Source organism: Stylophora pistillata, chromosome 1, assembly GCF_964205215.1.
Source record: "Stylophora pistillata chromosome 1, jaStyPist1.2, whole genome shotgun sequence".
Classification (NCBI taxonomy): Eukaryota; Metazoa; Cnidaria; class Anthozoa; order Scleractinia; family Pocilloporidae; genus Stylophora; species Stylophora pistillata.
Window position 1 is genome coordinate 18,387,376 of NC_142519.1, and position 21,980 is coordinate 18,409,355.

At 38.5% G+C, this 21,980-nt stretch overlaps 1 protein-coding gene and 1 pseudogene across 2 annotated transcripts; both read right to left on the bottom strand.

Annotated features, from left to right (window-relative positions):
* Positions 1 to 134: 134 nt before the first annotated feature.
* On the bottom strand, positions 135 to 21,210 carry LOC111336627 (uncharacterized). The gene is made up of 12 exons (XM_088732863.1): positions 20,308 to 21,210; positions 17,699 to 17,915; positions 16,392 to 16,450; positions 15,906 to 15,959; positions 15,143 to 15,529; positions 14,241 to 14,498; positions 12,376 to 12,537; positions 11,052 to 11,213; positions 8,954 to 10,058; positions 7,531 to 7,670; positions 6,563 to 6,832; positions 135 to 355 (listed from the first exon to the last, which is right to left on the bottom strand). Exons 1-12 carry the CDS (start codon positions 20,885 to 20,887, stop codon positions 150 to 152), a joined length of 3,600 nt encoding a protein of 1,199 aa, XP_088588989.1. The 5' UTR covers positions 20,888 to 21,210; the 3' UTR covers positions 135 to 149.
* On the bottom strand, positions 1,278 to 4,366 carry LOC148741501 (zinc finger protein 862-like; annotated as a pseudogene). The gene is made up of 2 exons (XR_015994109.1): positions 4,143 to 4,366; positions 1,278 to 4,012 (listed from the first exon to the last, which is right to left on the bottom strand). The product of XR_015994109.1 is annotated as a zinc finger protein 862-like (transcript).
* Positions 21,211 to 21,980: the final 770 nt, after the last annotated feature.

Here is a 21,980-nt window from a genome sequence, read left to right on the forward strand (position 1 = left end):
TGGAGAATACACGAAAAATTTGCAGATCACTTTGCCTCCGGCTCGGGATTTACAATTACTTTCAGCGCAATAAAAGCCACTTTTTTAACCAATCAGGGCGTTCGTAGTATCTTAATTTTTTTTTATAAATTGCTGTATTATATAATAAACTAAAATATAACTAATGCAAGTGATAATTTACTTTCAGCTTCACTTTCTGAAGATACCCCCGTATTTCCCCCAAATTCTTTTTCTGAACCATAGCTGCTGCCATTCGATTCGTGTCCAGATTTTACCAATCTCAGGAAACTGTCGACGTTCTCTCTTCTGGACCAATCCAAAAAAACAGGAGGTGTGAAGGTTTCTCTAAGAATTTCTGCCGAAAAAATATGTGTTCAAGTTAATATTAGAACCGCTAGGACTGAATCAAAGAACTACAAGCATTTTTGAAGCCTCTGCAATACATATTGCTACGATTTAGGCCGAACACTGCAAAAAGAAATACGATCCTTTTAGTGCACAACGGCTTTTTTTTTCCGTCTCCAAAATCGAAATAACTTACTAGTATTTCGAATAATAATATGGTGAAGCCTTTTTAATCGGAAAGAAAAGAGATATTAATGCAATCTCAGCTAATTAATTTATGCATGGATTCTAACTTCTTGCATACTAGTAAACACGTAGAAGACCAGAGGACTAGATTTAAGATGGATTTCTGAAATCAACATTGAATTCTTTCTCTGGGTTTATTGGCGTAACAACGCACATGGGATGTTGAAAAACGAATGAAAAGTTTGTAGACCCCTCGCCTCCTAAAATCAATTGCCTTGTTTCCTTTTGACTGCAATCCATGTGGGAAAAGAGGAGATTACTTTGAGAACGGTATTTGCAGCATCATGAAATATGCTGCTTTTACTTCTCTAATGACTGCCGTGAATGATTTTTTTAAAACTCTTTATTTGATTCTATATGTTTTGGGTAGAAAACGCTAAATAAATGACTTTTTGAGGGGTTCTTTATTAATTATGCTTTCCAGGCTGATTCCAAGAACGATATGATCTTCACAAGAGATTATAAACAGGGTTTTCAAAATGAAAAAAAGTATCAGGAGGAAATTTTAAAATAGCCGGAGCACCACTGCGCCGCGACAGCGGCGCCGGGCGGCAAAGCCGCCCGTGGGGAGGGTGCGGGAGGGGGTTTCCCCCTCCTGCAGGGGGGGTATGGGGGGCCTCCCCCAGAAAATTTTGAAAATCTGCATGCTCTGAGGTGCATTCTGGTGCATTTTCAGGACCAAAAAGTTATTTTTTAGGTCGTTGTACACTTTATTATAACCTAGAGTTTTTCTTAAATCTGACTCATTATCAAGAGTTTCTTGAAAATTATGTTTACTCATACATATTACAATGCTTTCCTTCCAGTCCCATGTTACATATTACAATTTACATCTAAATAAAAATTGACCTCTTTCCCTTGTCAGTACTTCATTGACCTGTTATAACATGAATCAACTTTTGAAATAATTATTTTTGCAGTCAGAGTTTTCCTACAGATTGAAAATACAGATGAACAGTTTCGTTATGGCATCCAAGCACTCAGGCTCGATTCTTTTTAGTTAAAAGTCACTGTCACTGAAATCACTTTCCCCCATTGCACTGTCCCTGTCACTGTCGTCACAACTTGGATCATCTTGAAAATTTGCTAAGCCAAGTTTAATGAGGGCCTGCTCTTCCTCTTGCAACGCTTGTTGTTCTTCTTGACTCTGACGATCTTCAACTTGTGGGTCCGTCTGTGTTGATACACTTGTTAATTCTGGTGGTGCAGGTTCTTTGCCCTTGCTTTCTCTTGAGGCTGACTTCCCTTTGGCCAACTTGTAGCGTTTTCCAGAGAGCCATTTCTCAGTGGTCTTCTTCACCAGGGTGTCACATTCTGAAGAATTTGCCTCTGGACCATTCATAGAGATATTAACAAGGGCCTCCAGCATCTCATTGGTCAGCCTGCTCCTGAGCCTTGACTTTATAAGCTTAACTCGACTGACTCCCCTTTCAGGCCATGCGTTGCTTATGGGCATCGTGAGAGCTATTTCTACAATGTGCATGAGGAGAGGGAGAAGAGAAAGGAAAGAAGATCTTTGTTTCATTAGCTGGGACATGCACCACTCTGCTGGCATGGTAGTCTTGCCTTCTTTTACATCAGCTGGAATGGCCATCTCCTTCATGTGGTACTTTAATATATTCCACTCTGCCAAAAGTCGGTCTTGTTGGTCGGGGAAGTAGTGCTTGGCAAGAACTTGGATAGAATCTACTCCGTAAGAGGGAAGTTCTGAAGAGCTTGCAGGAATAAGAGTTGGATCAAAGATGGAGAGCGCTCCCAGAAGAGGGAGGGTGTTCTGAAACCTCAGGTCGATGTTTTCCTTCAAAGCAGAGACATACTTGAGCAACAAATTTCGCATGGATGCAAGCTGATGCTCAGAAGGGGAAAACTGCAGCAGCACCATCTTTCCTTCCTTGATATCTTGGCAAAATTGCTTGATGGGGACTTCTTTGGTTGCCACTTCATCCAGCGCTGCCTTAGCACGAACAATTTCTGGTTTAAGGTGACTGAAATTGACAGTAGAATGCTGAAACGATTTTGACAGGTTGTCAAGAACAGGAAGCACATGCTTTAAAACATACAAGCAAGCCAGGAAGCGGACGTTGTTCATTTGAACTAACAGGCCCTGGCATGTGGGGTCCTCATCTTTCATCCTGATAAGGAACTGGATGATGGCAGAGAAGCTCTCCCAAGCGGATTGAACGGCAGCGTTAAATGACAGCCATCGTGTCTGACAGGCCTTCCAAGTTCAGCTTCTTAGCTATCTTCTTCTGCGAATTCTTGTTTGAGAGAGTTATTTCACTCACCTCAAGTTGAACTTTCAGGAAAATGGCTGTCTTCTTGTTCGAGTTGTCAAGGAGTCGCCAAAGGGTGTTTAGTGTGTTCTGCATCTTCTTTATTGTGGCAAGATCGTTTAAAGTGTCGGTACACGCCAGCGCTAGTTTGTGACAAACACAGTGGACAGATATTAACGACTGGATTCTTTCATCTGCTTTCAGCCTGGTAGCTACACCTGACCTTTCTCCCACCATGACACTTGCTCCATCTGACACAAAGCTTTTAAACCAGTCAAAATTGAGACTGTGTTTCTCAATGACTTCCTGAAGGATGCTTGTGATGGTTAAAGAATCTGCTGCGTCAGAGCTGGCGAGAACATTTTCCAAACACAAAAATTTCACCTCAACCTTTTCGCTACCCCTGTTATAATACTGGATGAAACCAATCATTTGCTCCAAATTTGCAATGTCAGTCATGTCATCAACCATCACCCCAAATGGCCCAGTTACAGCAGAAATGACTTCATTTTGAATCATTTCACCAAGAAGAAGCAACATGTTGCGAAAGGAACCTACTGATGTGTGATTAAAGCCACTCATATCACACCCCAGCTTCGCAACCAACTTTAACAGACTCTTAACCTTGACATTTGCTATATCCTCCTTTGCCAACCAGTAAAGGCAATAGAAAACTCTTTCATACACATCAACCTGAACTTCAGCATTATGATCGAGCTCTTTCTGGAAAACTGACAACCTGTTCATAAGAATGGCAGTGATTGCATCTTTGTGTCTCTTTGTTGCAATGTGCTCCTCGAGGCAATCTTTCTTTAACCTTGTGCTTGGTTCTGCAGAAAAAAATTCCTTTTTGTTTTGGGGATTCTTGGAATCAAACTTCTTGCAGATCAGACAGTATTGACCTTCTCCTTCGATGTAAACGAGCCACCACATCTGTACTTTAGGGCTATAGGCCAAATCCTTATTAAAGATAAGGCTGTGATTAAACATCTGCTTCTTTTTGGTTGTTTTGATGCGTGCTCTTTCTTCTTGAGACACACCCAAGCAGTCACGCTTTTTGCAGAGAATGTAGTGATGAATTTTCTTCGTCTGCTGTTCTTCAGTGAAACTGTTCGTGATATCACTCTCTGACTGTATACACACAGTATCTGTGGGAGGAAAATACATGTAAGATTCTTTACCTTTTTTCTTCAGTGTGTGATGCAAACCACCAACTAGAGAAGGCTACTCTCAAAAAAAGAAAGAAATATCACGAATTGTAATAAAAAGTTCGTTTACCTTCAGCGTGGTTGGTAGGGGCTGCGGTCACAGAGATTTCTTGGCAGTCGCGTAACACATTGACGGGCAAACTTTCGGCATCTTCGAAGTTTAAGGACGTACTAGGCGTTGCAGAAGACCCTTCCGTGTCTGGTGCATCTAACGAAAGCAGTGAGAATATGTATCGATGTTGACAATGTGTACCATTTATCCCCCATGACCAACGCGTTAAATAAACCAAGCATAGTTATTTCGCGCTCACGTATATGACCTCACGTATACAAAATTTGAGTTAAAGGCGGAGATTTAATTTTATTTTTTAGCGCGACATACAAGCTCCATAAATAATGCATTGTTAGCCAAAATTTCAATCGATTAGATAAATCAATTTTATTCCGCGGGCACAACTGTTTTAACTGTTTTTTTTAGTTATCAGAAGAACAATGCTTTGCTAAACAATCAATTTCAGTAAAACTCATATATGTTAAGCGAGCCGTAACATGTGGCGCGACTTATGTCGCGACTAGTCTGGCTGTGTCGGCTTCGTATAAAATTAATTTTCCATAAAGAACTGTAAAACATTCAGTTTCACCCGCTTTACTGATTATGAAGACTTGAAATGAAACTTTAAGTCTCACAAAAATCTTAAAAATGCCTGGCTTATATAAAAAGTTAAATGTGACCAAATTTGTGTCGGCATAAAATTTATTTAATCGCCAGAGTCTGCCAGTTCATTCTCGAAACGGCGCCTCACGAAACCAAGCGTTGAATAAATAAAAGCATCCCTTATAAATCGCCTTGTTGACAATAAATAATTCAACCTAAGCGATACAATATTGTTTTCAAGCAATGTTTCATTCATAACATGCACCAATACTTATTTTCTGATGGACTGGGGGATTGTAAACAGGAACCCGGCGAACATTTGCATTTTAAAAAGTGTTTCATACCTGCAATCTCCTTTCTTTGCTGTTTGAACCCAAACTGGGTTAAAAGCGGCTGTGATTTCTGCCTTTTCATCCGGTGACTGGGACCGTTTTCTTAAAGAAAGCGCCAAGTACAAAGCTCTCACGAATTCACAAACAGATTCAAACACGCGATGTGGAGAAGAAGACGATTTCATAATTCGCTTACGCAAGAAAAAACTAGTCACGAAATAGCAGGATCAAATGTCGGTCTTTCGTGGGAAAACGCAAATGGTTTCCAGTCCAAGTTGAATGCTGTTGAATAAAAGAGTTACGATTTCTGATGCTGGAACGCGATCAGTGGGCAAGAACAAAATATGTTATCCTTAACTTTAACCCATAGGAATCGGAACTTTTTGTTTTTTTAATTTTTTTTTTTAATTTTGACTTCCAAAAGTACCCGGCGCTAACGCTCGAAGTAGCCGGTGACTTGCGTCGGGCGCCGGTTACTTTTGAAAACACTGTTATAAACTGTTTATATTATCTTGAAATTGATTAGTCGCCGGTATATCTTTAACAATTATTCCACAAGCGCGCGTTGGATACGAGATGATAGATAGCCAACGAGCCGCGTAGCGCCGAGTTGGCTATAATCATCTCATATCCAACAAGCGCGAGTGGAATAATTGTTTTATCAAAAACGTTAAATTAAATTATTAAATTTTGTTAAATTTTTAGCTCTCTTTTAATTTTAAGCTGACACGTACGCTTACCATATTTGTAGATTATGGTATATTGGCTGATATACCATAATGGCTAAGCCAATAAAAAGTCTTTAATTGCATTATCCAATGATCTAGTTTTTAATAAATCTTATTAAACGTTTTGTTGTGTAGTATCGCTGAGTATTTTTATGAGTTGTGCCGTATTTTGACGAGCCCGTAGGGCGAGTCAAAATACAAATAACGAGTAAAAATACTCAGCGGTACTACACAACAAAACGTCTAATAAGTTATTTATTATCCAACACGCCTAACTGTTATTTCAGTGCGGGCGAATTTCGCGCATATTTATTTACGGGGAGTGCGTGACAGAAGTATGCGAAGCGGAACGGAATTGGAGCGTTGTTGTGTCGCTGTTTCTATTTTCTTCATTAAATGAAGAAATTTTCTGGTCGTCAAACTGTTTTTCTTCGTTCGATTCATCTAATGAACTGGGATCTATATTTGCCAGCCATTCTGACTCTTCGTCGTCGGAAATATGATTCAAATTGTCCGCCATTTGTTGTTTTTTTTTTTCGTAACTACAATCCAATTCTTCGCTTGCGCGATGCGAGAAAACCTGTTTAACCGGTACTCTACAATAGACGAGTACAAATACCGCGTGATATTTGTACTCGTCTATGGCGTTATTTGTACTCGTCTAGGTGTAGTTGGATAATAATGGGCAGTTAGTTCGTATGGAAAAATTGTTAGCAACAGGATAAATTTAATAAGCTATCGTTATCAAAAGAAAAAAAGAACTGCCATTTCATACCATTGTCTGGTTGATTGGTGACATATCCAAGGTGTTTAATTTCTAGATCTGGTTCTTCCTGCTCCCTGCATGTTTTAGAAATCCTGTCGATTTCATTTTTCAGGGTATCAATTTGCTCTTCGTGCTGAAATTCAATTTCAGCTGTTTTCAAAGAAGACAGTACAGCTGCCACCTCACTTTCTTTCGTTTTTATATAGAGGAAAGAATCTGAGTTCCTTCTATTTCTTTGACTGGCACTACCATTCACCTCGTTGATAAAAACTGGGAATCAAAATAAAAATAATAATAATAATAATAATAATAATAATAACAATAAAAAAGATCAAACATCATCAAGTAGGTGATATGTTATATACATCAAAATTGTTAAAGTTGTTGCATTCCACAATAGTTTTCAGAAATTTACTAATAAACCAGATGGATAACATGTTCCAATTTAATTACACTGAAAGTGTGAAGTTCTGTTTTAAATATATATATATATATGCATCTCTCCATTCATCTGGGTTAATAGTATCAATATCAGGAATGATGCACTCACATTCTTCCCTAAATTCTAGTGAAAGGAAATCATCTGGAATGCTTAATACACCAGATTCAGTTGCCACCTGCTTGAGTTCTTCCTCAGTAACTGGTAAACCTCAGCAAGAAATTAATTGGCCATTATATTAATACAACTATTATCAATCACTTATTTTGCTTTCTCCGACAATAACCCTTTGTAACATGCTTTAACAGGCCTGGGAGGTTAGGGATCACTTCAAATTTATGCATTTACTCTCTGTTAATATCTTCATGCTTGGATGTAAAGAGTATTGTTGTAGGGTTCATTTCCGCAGACGCTGGAGTAAGAATCAGCTAGTATCCTATATCACCTTTGACCATTAATTTTGTGGCCTCTACTCGGAGTGGGGGGCCATCCCATCAGGGGTCCCACAGGGCACAAAACTTGGCCCCTGGTTATTTACTATTATGATAAACGACCTCATCATCCCGGGTACAGACATGTGGAAATATGTCGATGACTCCACTATTTCTGAAACAGTCATGAAGTCTGAGGTCAGCAAAGTCCAACAAGCGGTTGACGAACTCGCGACGCAAGCTTCTGCTGACAAGTTCCAATTAAATGAAACCAAGTGCAAGGAACTGCGCATAACATTCAGTCACTCTAGAAAGAACTTTGATCCAATTAAGGTTAATGATCAGGACTTAGAGTGTGTAGAGCAAGCAAAGATCTTAGGTTTGCAGATATCTTGCGATCTCACGTGGAATAATCACGTATCCGAAGTTGTAAAGAAAGTAAACAAGCGCCTGTATTTTTTGCGTCAGCTTAAGCGTGCACAGGTCAAGTCGGAGGAACTTTTGCTCTTCTATTTGACTTGTATTAGGCCTGTCACTGAATATGCATGCCCTGTTTATCATCATAGCCTCCCGCAATACCTTTCAGTAGATCTTGAGAGATGTCAAAGGCGAGCTTTACGTATTATCTATCCAGATTGTTCGTACAATGAGGCGCTTCTTTTGACTGGTCTAGTTCCCTTACACAACCGCCGCGAGTTCTTATGTGATAAGCTTTTTAATTCCATCCTGTCTAATCCCTCGCACAAGCTCTATAGCTTACTACCTCCCAAGAATGAGTGCGAAGTCAATTTAAGGAGTCAGCACTCTTTTACTACACGGCGCCTCCACACCATTCGTACTCGAAATAGTTTTATCCATCACTATGTCCATAAAGCAATGATGTAATATTGTTTTTCTCTTAATTATATATTTTTGTCTTTTTAATTAGTTCTTCTTAGCCATGTATTTTTTGTAGTATATATTTTATTGTAAATCAAACGTAATTCAGCCTGTGGCTGCAAGGTTTTTGATAATAAACTATCTATCTATCTATCTATCTATCTATCTTAACACGTAGTCGTGAAATATGCAAGAACAAATCGGGTCATATTCTCAATTTTTAACCAAGAAAACAAAGCTAAGATAAACTATTTTGAACAACAACAAACATATGAAATATAAACTATTTTGTTATGCCATTCTTCCCTGTAGGATCGTCGAACTTCGTAAATTTAACAATTCAACAACGGATAAATGGCGAAATTTACGAAATATTAGAGAAACTGTTTAAAAGTTTTGCTTAAGGACAAAAGAAACTCAGATGTCTTTATCCTTTCATAGTCACTGCTTTCTTCAAAGCAAAAGCTGCTGTCTCGTGCCAGTGTTTAGAGTTGTCCACAAAATGTAAAGTTACATGCGAAACATCCTCAATGAGAACGTTTTTGAGCGGCTTTAAGTTTCTTTTCCATTTAGAACGAGGAAAGGGTTACTGGATTTTTTTTTTTCAGACGAGGAGTGGCCAGCAATTTGTATAAAGACTGGCACACTAGCTACTGGAAAACCTGGACACCTCCGAAATCAGAAACATACAAGTTTCCAGTATTAGATGAAGCAACTGATAAACCTGAAATAATTCCAAGTTCGGGTGACCATCTCCAATCCATTGTGTTACGAAATTTTTCATCCATTGTGAACGTGTTAAGAAATTTACCATCCATTGTGAACGCCTGAAGTGTTCGGTTACCATAATTTGGAATAATCAAGCTGTCAAACTTGTCAATGGCAAGACCATAAGGTGCAAACAACTGTCCTTCACCAAATCCCTCACTACCAATATCATAAAGAAACACTCCGTCTTCGTTGAACTTTTTAACGCAAGAAGATGCGGGATAGGACACAAAGAACATGTGCTGATGATAAACAGCATACCACGGGAGAGATTGACAATCTGGAGCTTTTATTGACTGTAATAATTTCGTACCATCAGGGGAGAGAACCTTAACTGACTTGTCAGTGCAATCACACACGACTATGTTTCCATCACGCGAAGTAGACACCGAGTGCGGACTCTTCAGATAATCTTCGCCGATGTGTTTAATGAACTGACCGCCCTGGTCAAACAATAACAGGCTGAGAGGGTTGAAGGTGATGAAGGTGGTGTTCAATTTTCGTACAATCATAATAAAGCTGCCATTTGTGGTGAAGTCCATGTCTTCAATTCTTGACTCTTTCCCCAACCGAAAATCCCTTACATATGAATGATCTGCACTGAGTATTTGCACTAAATCCTTACATGCGACCGCAATCTCGTTGGTTTTCTTGTTTACTGCAATAGAGGGCCAGCGTGCTTCATTCGATGTAATATCAAACACGCATTTGTACTGATGTGGATACACCTCTACACTCCAGGGACTGTCAGTTAACGGTTGACCATTCACTGTAATTATTACGCTGTGCGGACCTACACTATCTGGTATAAAGCTTACAATGTAACTACCAGTCAGATCGTCTTCAATATTCTTCTTTACAAAGCTTCCTGACAAGGTTTGAATTCTGACATTTACTTGATTATCTGCGTCATATAAAAGATCCCCTTTCGCATCTTTCGTCGAAAACAATATTTTGATTTCTCTTCCAGCCTCTGCTTTGAACAAACCTGTTACAAAGAGATAAATTAAGAGAAGAGAACTCACTTTTTCTTTCTCACGGTTTCTTTTTTTATATCGTAAATGATAACAGTCGTAGTTTTTTGGGTTAAAGTCATAAATTTCTCAGTGACTGTTCAACATGCGATAAAATAAAATTCTCCTTGCCTGGGACTGGGACTGTATGCATTTTCCTTCGAAAAGAATGGGGTTTTCAGGTGCCAAAGAAGAAAGGAGGAAGTTTCGTCACCTGGTATCAGTGACTAAAAGTATATCATCCCTCAAAGTAAGTAAAAAAACTTTGACAAAAATCATAAACAAGAATGCTGAGTGATATTCAAATTCATGAAAAATCGTTTTCACTAATAAATGTTCCGGTTTTAAAATCTCCGCAGTCATGGCCAAACCGGAACAATTTTATTACGAGTTTGTATACTGGCGTGAAAACGTCAAACGTTCTTGAATTTAGTCAGGTCCGGAAAAGTCTGCTCTAGTGTCTTATTATCGTTTAACAATCACCTCTATTTTAACGAAATAGGGCTAAGGAGGCCACAACATCTGCGCCGCGATTATATTGTAGAACTGGGCGAATATACGGACGGAAACCGGAGCAACAAATTACTGCGAAAAAAAAACCATCCAAACTTTTTATGGGACGAACTTTCAAACCAAATGTATATTTTTGTTTTCATGAAAGTTAATAAATGGTTTCATATGATGTTGGTTCCGCCACTCGCGAGCGACTTATATACAGTCGATATGATTCAAAGGTAACGAGGTAGCTTGCTTTTAGAACTGAATCTTCGCTAAAATACTAGCAGATGAGATAAAAGTCGAAAAATAAATCTTAATACGACTGTAATATGAGTGGTCATTTTCTTCAATGCGTTTATTAAATGCTAAACCATCGAATGAGGTGTATGAAGAACTTCGGCCCACCCCTGATATGGTCAGAAAGATTTTGAAGAGACAAAATTTTCTAAAACGTTGACTGTAATGGTTACCTTGACTTTCCTCAGCCTGAAAATAATATGTCGGCAGTTCAAAGTCGTGCTTTTCTATGTTGAACCCTATCAGCCCTCTCAGAAACTCCTCTTTGTTACCCAGTTCCGTTTCGTTAACTTCCAATGGGACTGGCTTGAGAACAGGTGTTTTAGTAGTGCAGTCTATATGGGAAAACAATTAGCAACATTTTAGCATAAGTTCGGCATGTAAAGTCATCACTGACACTGATTGCCACATGTTTAAAAGAGGCATTTCTGAAGGATCAAACAGATCGGTGTTCATCAGCGGTCCATTTTAACATTTTCGTCAAGCGTGTCAAGTGCTATCATATCAGAGATTCTTTGCTGGACTTCTAAGCCTTTAAAGGGGTATATCTAACATCGTGATTTTCTTGTCTACTGCATGTTACTCTGCAGAATCGTTGCTTTCCATTATAGAACCCATCTTCAATAGCTGATGTATTCTTATATCACGGCAATAAGCACCATGTGAGTATATTAAGCGGTCAAGTCGAAAGTGGTCAAACAGGCCCTTTTTATCATCTTTTAATTGGGATCAACGATAGAAACATTATTCCGAAGTTCGGTCTCTCAGAGTTGGTGTTACGGCGCACGCGTTATCTAAACCATGGGGGATCGCAGGCGCACCAAGACACGCAACACGAGGGCGATTAAAAACAGAAACCTGTAAAACCAAAGAAAAATAAGAGATGAAAAGCCACTTTAAATGCCGGCTTTTCTGAGCCTTCTTCGAGTATTGTCCGTCTCTGCGTGTATCTTTCATTACTAACTTTATAATCTATGAGCGAAGGTTCGCCGTTCTTTCGGAGTTTTTTCAACAAGCATCCAGACACGGAGAGGTGCTAAATTGGTCAGCAAAAAAAAAGGCTTCAGCGTTTTGTGAAGATCAGGAATCGTGTGTGTTTCTGCATGCTTTGGTGTATTCGGGAATAAATTAATTAGACGAAAGGCATTCGGCTATTCCACTTTGAGCCGAGGATAAACCGAGAAGAAATTTGAAAATTAAAATGAGCATCTTGGTTGCATGAGGGCAAGATAATTACTAAAATTCAAAGAATAACACCGCACTTTCTATCGATTTACCGGCGTAATAACGCACTTGGGATGCTTAGAGAATACTCGAAAAATTTGCAGATCACTTTGCCTCCGGCTCGAGATTTACAACTACTTTCAGCGCAATGAAAAGCTAGCTTTTTTGACCAATCAGGGCGTTCGAAGTATCTTAATTTTTTTTATAAATTGCAGTATTACATAATAAACTAAAATATAACTAATGTAAGTGATAATTTACATTCATCTTCACCTTCTGAAGATTCCCACGTATATCCCCCAAATTCATTTTCTGAACCATAACTGCTGTCATTCGATCCGTGTCCAGGTTTTACACATCTCAGGTAACTGTCGACGTTCTCTCTTCTGGACCAATCCAAAAAAACAGGAGGTGTGAAGGTTTCTCCACGAATTTCTGCCGAAAAAATATTTGTTCAAGTTAATATTAGAACCGTTAGGACTGAATCAAAGAACTGCAAGCATTTTTGAAGCCTCTGCAATACATATTGCTACGATTTAGGCCGAACACTGCAAAAAGAAATACGACCCTTTCAGTGCACAACGGCTTTTTTTTCCGTCTCCAAAATCGAAATAACTTACTAGAATTTCGAATAATAATATGATGAAGCCTTTTTAATGGGAAAAAAAAGAGATACTAATGCAATCTCAGCTAATTAATTTATGCATGGATTCTAACTTCTTGCATACTAGTAAACACGTAGAAGACCAGAGGACTAGATTTAAGATGGATTTCTGAAATCAACATTGAATTCTTTCTCTGGGTTTATTGGCGTAACAACGCACATGGGATGTTGAAAAACGAATGAAAAGTTTGTAGATCCCTCGCCTCCTAAAATCAATTGCCTTGTTTCCTTTTGACTGCAATCCATGTGGGAAAAGAGGAGATTACTTTGAGAACGGTATTTGCAGCATCATGAAATATGCTGCTTTTACTTCTCTAATGATTGCCGTGAATGATATTTTTAAAACTCTTTATTTGATTCTATATGTTTTGGGTAGAAAGCGCCAAATAAATGACGTTTTGGGGGGTTCTTTATTAATTATGCTTTCCAGGCTGATTCCAAGAACGATATGATCTTGACAAGAGATTATAAACTGTTTATATTATCTTGAAATTGATTAGTCGCCGGTATATCTTTAACAATTATTCCACAAGCGCGCGTTGGATACGAGAAGATAGATAGCCAACGAGGCGCGTAGCGCCGAGTTGGCTATAATCATCTCATATCCAACAAGCGCGAGTGGAATAATTGTTTTATCAAAAACGTTAAATTAAATTATTAAATTTTGTTAAATTTTTAGCTCTCTTTTAATTTTAAGCTGACACGTACGCTTACCATATTTGTAGATTATGGTATATTGGCTGATATACCATAATGGCTAAGCCAATAAAAAGTCTTTAATTGCATTATCCAATGATCTAGTTTTTAATAAATCTTATTAAACGTTTTGTTGTGTAGTATCGCTGAGTATTTTTATGAGTTGTGCCGTATTTTGACGAGCCCGTAGGGCGAGTCAAAATACAAATAACGAGTAAAAATACTCAGCGGTACTACACAACAAAACGTCTAATAAGTTATTTATTATCCAACACGCCTAACTGTTATTTCAGTGCGGGCGAATTTCGCGCATATTTATTTACGGGGAGTGCGTGACAGAAGTATGCGAAGCGGAACGGAATTGGCGCGTTGTTGTGTCGTTGTTTCCATTTTCTTCATTAAATGAAGAAATTTTCTGGTCGTCAAACTGTTTTTCTTCGTTCGATTCATCTAATGAACTGGGATCTATATTTGCCAGTCATTCTGACTCTTCGTCGTCGGAAATATGATTCAAATTGCCCGCCATTTGTTTTTTTTTTTCGTAACTACAATCCAATTCTTCGCTTGCGCGATGCGAGAAAACCTGTTTAACCGGTACTCTACAATAGACGAGTACAAATACCGCGTGATATTTGTATTCGTCTATGCCGTTATTTGTACTTGTCTAGGTGTAGTTGGATAATAATGGGCAGTTAGTTCATATGGAAAAATTGTTAGCAACAGGATAAATTTAATAAGCTATCGTTATCAAAAGAAAAAAAGAACTGCCATTTCATACCATTGTCTGGTTGATCGGTGACAAATCCAAGGTGTTTAATTTCTAGATCTGGTTCTTCCTGCTCCCTGCATGTTTTAGAAATCCTGTCGATTTCATTTTTCAGGGTATCAATTTGCTCTTGCTGAAATTCAATTTCAGCTGTTTTCAAAGAAGACAATACAGCTGCTACCTCACTTTCTTTCGGTTTCATATAGACGAAAGAATCTGAGTTCCTTCTATTTCTTTGACTGGCACTACCATTCACCTCGTTGATAAAAACTGGGAATCAAAATGAAAATAATAATAATAATAATAATAATAATAATAATAATAATAATAATAACAATAAAAAAAGATCAAACATCATACGCCCGCAGAGGCTCTTGTTTTTCTCTCACGAATTTGGCTCCAATCATGACCAAAGTCTTGGGACAAAGTCATAATAATTTAGCCTGCATCGTTTTTACAATTCTCACATTTTTCCAAATTGTTTGGGGAGAGGAGGACACTTGACGCGCCGTTGCTCGTAATACACACGGCTGCTACATTTGTTTTCTGGGTATCCGTGGTACTTTAATTCATTGTTATACATGAAATGCAGTTAATGTTAATGGAGCAGGCTTTTACGTATGTCATCCTACAAGAGAGGGAGTGGCCGGGACCCTTAAACGATACATTCCTGTAAAAGAAGCAGAGGAAAGGAAGATAGGAAAATCTTTTTTTTTTTTTTATGTTTGAGTGTTTTGAGGAATACCTCTATATCTTCTTTAAACACCGCAAATTGTTCGGTAGAGTAGTAATCAGTGTCCTGGAAACCAATGAAATTATAGCCTGTGTCTACAGCCGCCCTCTACCCTCCAAAATAAAATCGGTTTTCTCTTTGAGGGTTAGACAACGAAATTACAATCCCCATAACGATTTACCTCGCTCCTCCATCACGAAATCCAAACAAGCGTCTTGATATTCCTGCTCATCAATGTATACAGTCACAATTACTTCATCACCATCTGCCAGTTGTCTTATTTCGTCTGACACCAAAAACGCTTGTAGCCTTGTCTGCAGTATTTTGGTCTGGTACTGTTGCCATAGCAACTGAAGGGCTGCTCTATTTTCTGCCTGGACTGTAAAGCATAAGGAACCATTTCCTATCGCTCTCAGGCTGGTGGCTGCTGGAAGGATTGCTCCGTTAAAAAAATGTGCAAACTGTTGGATATCGTTGTCGCCCCTGGAGTATTTGTAAAGGACAACACCAGCACCAACTGCCACTACCACACCGCCGACGGTCTTAAAGTTACAGTGAACATTTACAGCTGTTCGAGGGATAACAAATCAAGTTGATAATCAGTTGAACTTTTCTGCGTACTGAGTCAGAAATGAGTTGTGTTTGTCTGATAATCATGAATTTATTTTTTACATGAATGCAGCCTGATTAAATTTTCAAACCTGCATCAGCAGGAATTGGGGGAAAAATTGTATCATTACTCACAAGAAAACTCTCTCTAATGAGAAAAGAAAAGGTTTATGCGTTTGATATGTACTTTCAAGTTGCAACGTTTTCTAAAACAGGTACATATATATTTCCCTTGCTGAGAGAGGAGCATGGGTTCATTTCGCAAACAGCAGCTAGCTGTGGAGCACAAAACGTGATCCACTAAGAGGCTGTTTATTTCTTTAATGGCCACTTACCTCCCATTAGTCTTCCAACCGCCCTGGGCACAGCATAAACAGCTGCAGCACGAGCTGAAATTAGAAGTGTGATTCTGCCATTAATAGAAAAAGAAAGCCATAAAATTGAACAAGAGTCAGGGTCCAATAGCATTAGCAAGCTTCGTTACTGAGGAAACTAATAAAAACAATAAAGTAATGCAGTCGTCAAAAACAACAGTGGAGGTAGGGCAAAAATAAGCTCTTCTGGGCATCCCGAACAAATTGCTTAATCATTCTACGAGAAACTGGTCGCATCATGCCGCCAGACTACAAAAGGTCGTGAGCAGAAGAAAGCTCACATTCATACAAAGAATGTTTGACCTAACGCTATTTTGCTTTTCATCAGGGACCCGATAGAACAACGTTATTGAGCAGGAGACCTGATTCGCTTTGTATGACAGAAGAACTGCCATAAGACACTTTGCACCGATATGTCGTCATTTTGACCATGTTTATATGCCTAACTCGTGGCCGGAGACATAACCATGTTACTCTTCAGCGAAGACCAGTATGGTGGCCGAGAACTGCCAATAAAAAAAAATCACAAATGTTTGGGTAAGAAGTGTTAGTTTGACTGAGAAATAAAACAAAACAAAATAAAACATGAAGTATAATTAAATTAAATTTAAAAGTAAAATGATATGAAATTTAAAAGTACATTGAATTTCAAAAATAAAACCGCATTACTTTTAAGTTAAACTATAATGGAAATACAATTCAAAGTGAAACATAAAATCAATTTCAAATGAAATTCAAAGTGCCAGTGAATTTCACCGTGGCCGAGCGCTGCCAGTACCATCATTCTACGCGCGCTTGCAAAACTCTGCGCCTGCGATTCTATTATGGCGGAGTGGACGCAGTTCGCAAACAAGCAGCGTCAAAAAAGAATTGCTGAGAGGAAACGACCAGCACGGGAATCTGTAGAGGCGAAAGATAAAATAATGGTGCAGAGGATGAGTTCGGAAGTAACTGGAAAACAGCAAAAGTACACCAGGATTAGGCCAAGAGAATTCGTCTCATTCGAATTTGATGAAATAACTTTCGACAACATAGTAGAAGCTTGCCAGAAGCACTTTGCTTCCCAGATCGATAAAGATAGGTTTGCGACATCTTAGCTGGTGAACGTGGGCCTTCTTGTAAGAAGATGTGCCAAATTCCAGACCACAAAGTATTCTATGTACGTTTTATAAAAAGGTCAGATGGCGAAGTATCAAATGATCAGGATGAGGAAGAGCACGGGCAAGAGACGCATAAGGTATGTGACTACACTTAAGAGCTTAACGCTGATGCATTGAAAGATATGATGAGCTTGGGTTTGGCACTATTGGTTTTACCCGCCCGAAATGAAGGGGTGGGGGGGGGGGGGGCGTGACCTTTGTTTTAGGAGGAATGGTGGGATGAATATAAAATGAGATGAATATAAAATGGTATACCACCTTTGATCTGTTTGTAAAAAATTGATGTCTCTACATTGTGGCATTTACACATGTACTCTTTTCTAAACCCTTTTGTGGAGATATTGTATGTGGCAAGCTGATATTTTACTCATTTACAAATTTCTAAACATTGGTGGGGGAGAAGGTAAAAAATGAATATGCTTGCATTTGTGGAGAGCCATTCATAATAATTTTGTTCTTTCTTACTTTTGCTTAAGACCAAAAAAACAAGGTTTGATGAAAATCCAAGGAAAAAGGCTGTGTCAGAACCAAGCCCTTAAAAAGTTTGCTCAAGTAAATTTTACCCCAAGAGATATATCCAGGATATGCTAAAACCAGGGAAAGTCATCTCCAAGAAAAGTTCCACTGTCATTAGCATCTATAAGTTTGATTTTGAACACATGCAATGGTCCAATGTACCAGTGGAGGCAGAATTCTTGGTAGCTGAGATACCATTTACTTCTGGTGGATTCCGAGAAGCTTTCAAGGCCACTAGCATAACAGATGGACTCAAAGAAGTGACATGGGTCATCAAGAAGTACCTCAAGAGTGCCTTGGAAATAATTAAAGCAACACAAGAAACTGAAGAAAGTCACATGAAGAAGTCAGTCCAAATGCATTATTTGGCCCGCAATTTTGCATCACAACTGAAGGAACAAATTGAAAAAGAGCACCTGATGGAGTTTGGCCCAACATTTGAATATAAAAAGGTATTCATGGGCAAGACAGACAGTGGGGAAATTGTTTCAATTGAAGAGTACATTGACGGTGATTTTATTAAGTACATAAACAATAACGGTCAAGTATGTGAAAAGGGTACAGTTTGTGACAAGGCACAGGCCTTTGTCCACTTTACTTATGAGAAATCTGAGGGTAAGCTTATTGTTCTTGACATTCAGGGTGCTGGGTACACATTGTATGACCCAGAAATTGCATCATTGGATTTGCTAACTGAGGATGGTACATACCAGTTCTGTGCTGGGAATTTGTCTGAAATAGCCATCAAGAAATTTTTTGAGAAACACCAGTGCAACAAATATTGCAAACTTTTAGGACTTAAGTTAGTACCATCAGAGGTTAAAATAACATGGAAGGATATATGAAGGACAACTATGTACACGAAACATGAATATATGAAGGATAAGTTATTAACTGTTACTGTTGTTGTCTAACATTGATTTAATTTTTGAAATTGTAATCTTGCTTTTAGTACTTATTTACTCTGAGTGTACAGCCAACTCTGATTTTCACATTACCTCCTGTTATTACCATGTTAAGTTATTGACTTTAATGTTGCTGATAAGAAAATGAGAGGGTTATTCTGAACAAAAGTTTTCTAATAATTTGAATAGTGTTTCAGTTTTATATTAAATAAGAAATTTGACTGGATTATTGCTTATTTCAAAATGAGAGACATATTTGGAACAAGGGTTCTATAAAAGTAGGTGATATGTTATATACATCAAAATTGTTAGAGTTGTTCAATTCCACAATAGTTTTCAGAAATTTACTAATAAACCATATGGATAACATGTTCCAATTTAATTACACTGAAAGTGTGAAGTTCTGTTTTAAATATATATATATATATATATATATATATATATATATATATATATATATATATATGCGTCTCTCCATTCACCTGGGTTAATAGCATCAATATCAGGAATGATGCGCTCACATTCTTCCCTAAATTCTAGTGAAAGGAAATCATCTGGAATGCTTAATACACCAGATTCAGTTGCCACCTCCTTGAGTTGTTCCTCAGTAACTGGTAAACCTCAGCAAGAAATTAAGTGGCCATTATATTAATACAACTATTATCAATCACTTATTTTGCTTTCTCCGACAATAACCCTTTGTAACATGCTTTAACAGGCCTGGGAGGTTAGGGATAACTTCAAATTTATACATTTACTCTCTGTTAATATCTTCATGCTTGGATGTAAAGAGTATTGTTGTAGGGTTCATTTCCTTTCCCAGAAAAATGCTACTGAAAGGAAGTCTAAATATATTTTTCAGAAGGCAAAATATGTTGACTGATCAGTATTATGCACACACAGTGTACCATTGAACAACCACCAAACGGAATTTTACCTTTGGATCAAGATCTCATATACTTGGTTGTCATGGGGATTTCATCAGGGAGCAAGAATGGAACCACAGGCGCAAAGTTTTGCAAGCGCGCATAGAATGATGGTACTGGCAGCACTCAGCCACGGTGAAATTCACTTTCACTTGCACTTTGAATTTCATATGAAATTGATTTTATGTTTTACTTTGAATTGTATTTCCATTATAGTTTAACTTAAAAGTAAAGCGGTTTTATTTTTGAAATTCAATGTACTTTTAAATTTCATATCATTTTACTTTTAAATTTAATTTAATTATACTTCATGTTTTATTTTGTTTTGTCTTATTTCTCAGTCAAACTAACACTTCTTACACAAAAATATGTGATTTTTTTATTGGCAGTTCTCGGCCACCATAGACCAGTAAGAGGGCTTAGAATCTCAGTTGATCTTGCCACTGAGAGAAAAGTGTGACCATGCCTGAACTATCATCTACAATTCTAGACCATTCAATGGTCGAGTTTATTGCAACACCCGAGTGTACTTTTTTGAAGATGTTTTCCAATATTTGATAAGTTCAAAAACTCGGAAGTGACGAATTCTTTGAAAGGGACTTTGGAAACTTCGTTTGTAACGGGATTCACTGCCCTGAAAGCGATGGGAATAACACATCCTTACGCTAAGCTACCTGTAGTATAGAGTCAGAGTCAGTCGGAGTTCGGTGCAGGCAGCCATGTTGTTCAGAAACAAACAGAAAAAAAACAAAATGTACGTGCGTGCACTTTTCATTGTAACTTATAATTATTTGAATCCAGTCTTCTTCCTAATTCATACATGCCAGCTCTAAAGAGAGCAAAGAGCAACTCTCACCTTGATTTCTTTCCTCAGCTTCCTTTCTTTGTCTGTCTGTGATATCCTCGTCCTTCCGTTTTTTCTCAAATTCATTTACTTCCCATAAGAGTTCATCTTCTCCCGTTTCCTCCAAAATCTTTTTTAAAATTCCAAGATAGGCAGGTCCTAAACGGTTCTTGCTTTCAAGTTCCTTGAACAGGACACGAACACTTTCTATTCCGCCCAATCTGTCCTCCGCCAGATAAGGAACAGAGACATTGATTAGTCGTTCTAGATCATTTAACTCGTCGAGTTTACAGATTATCTTCTCCAACATACGTTGGTAATTTTTCCTTTTGTTCTCGAAGCTTACTATTTTGTCGATCAAGGCCCATTTCTCTATTCCACGCAAGAGTTCTTTCAGTACCTCGAGATGATCGATTCCTAAGTTATTCTGAATCTCTAATTCTCTAAGCAAGGCAGCAGCATCTCCAATATTATATTCACTTCCCTCGGCTATCAGCCCCTCACATAGCGTGAGTAAAGTATCACCTTCAGTTTGCCAGTCGATTCCTTGGCTAACTCTGCAGCGCAAGGTTCGGTATTCGATGTTAGACATAGAAAGTGGTAGATAAGTTCTCCGCAGAGACGGCGTTTGATCGATCAAGCAATTGAGGAAATGAATTAGCTGATACCTAATAATTTAGGGTTCGCGCAATCACGTGATCTAAATTCCCCTTCCAGTTTTTGAGCCAATTTTGTCCGGCGTTGGCAAAACTCGCTCCAGTCTCTCACGATATGAAAGTCGGCAATGGCCACAAATCCCCAGCGATCAGTATGCATGCAAAATCACCCTAACTTTGGCGCCTATTATTTCAAGTCAAGCCATGGACATGTTTGCTTTTTCTGACCGAAACTCACCTGAACTTATTTTGTAGCGAGAAACACGCTCAGTTTTAACCGTTACAAGTACTTAGAAGCTCGCTGCCAGCGAATTGAGTGATGTGTGTATATATATCTTATTAACCAAGCGCGAGGGCCGTACTGGGAGAATATCGGCCCGAGGTCTTGGCAGTACGGACCTCGCTGCGCTCGGTCCGTACGAAAAAGACCGAGGGCCGATATTCTTCCAGTACGGTCCCGAGCAAGCTTGGTTAATAAGAGATTTATTATACGTCTGAGGTTCAAAGGGACACAATTGCGATATCATTCGGGACCATTCGGGACAGTGCCCGGTCCAATACTGAGAGAATATTGGACCGGCAATAGAGCAGTCTGATTGGTTGATTTTAGTTATTGGCCCTCTGACTGCCCGAGTCGTGTAATAAAACCTCTTAGCCGACCATGGAAAAAAAAATTTAGTCAACACAATAATACCCTGCTGGCAGAGGTGTTTATTTGTTAACTTCCCCTACGGTCCACGTAAAAATAAAGTCCTCTGTGCTCGGCCTGTTAAATCTTCTTCGAGCATGCGCGGCCTGTTGCTTAGAAACAAATTAGTTCCCGGTAGTACTCGGCCAACAATATAGCTAAATAGGATGCGTGTGCATAAAAACGTGTTTAAAACAGGTTCTGACTGGTTTTGCAAATCAGATTATCCACAAACTTGCAAATCAGATTATCCACAAACTTATACATGGTACTCTGTCCAATTATTTTGAATTGGACTGTGGCGTTCCACAGGGCTCTTGCCTTGGACCTTTATTATTCAT

Coding starts and splice junctions, on each gene's coding strand:
- LOC111336627 (XM_088732863.1), bottom strand. CDS start 20,887: ATGTCTAACATCGAATACCGAACCTTGCGCTGCAGAGTTAGCCAAGGA. Junction 16,451..17,698: donor CTTGGAGATGACTTTCCCTG/GTTTTAGCATAT, acceptor TTTTATTGGCAG/TTCTCGGCCACCATACTGGT. Junction 14,499..15,142: donor TTTCGTGATGGAGGAGCGAG/GTAAATCGTTAT, acceptor TTTGATTCCCAG/TTTTTATCAACGAGGTGAAT.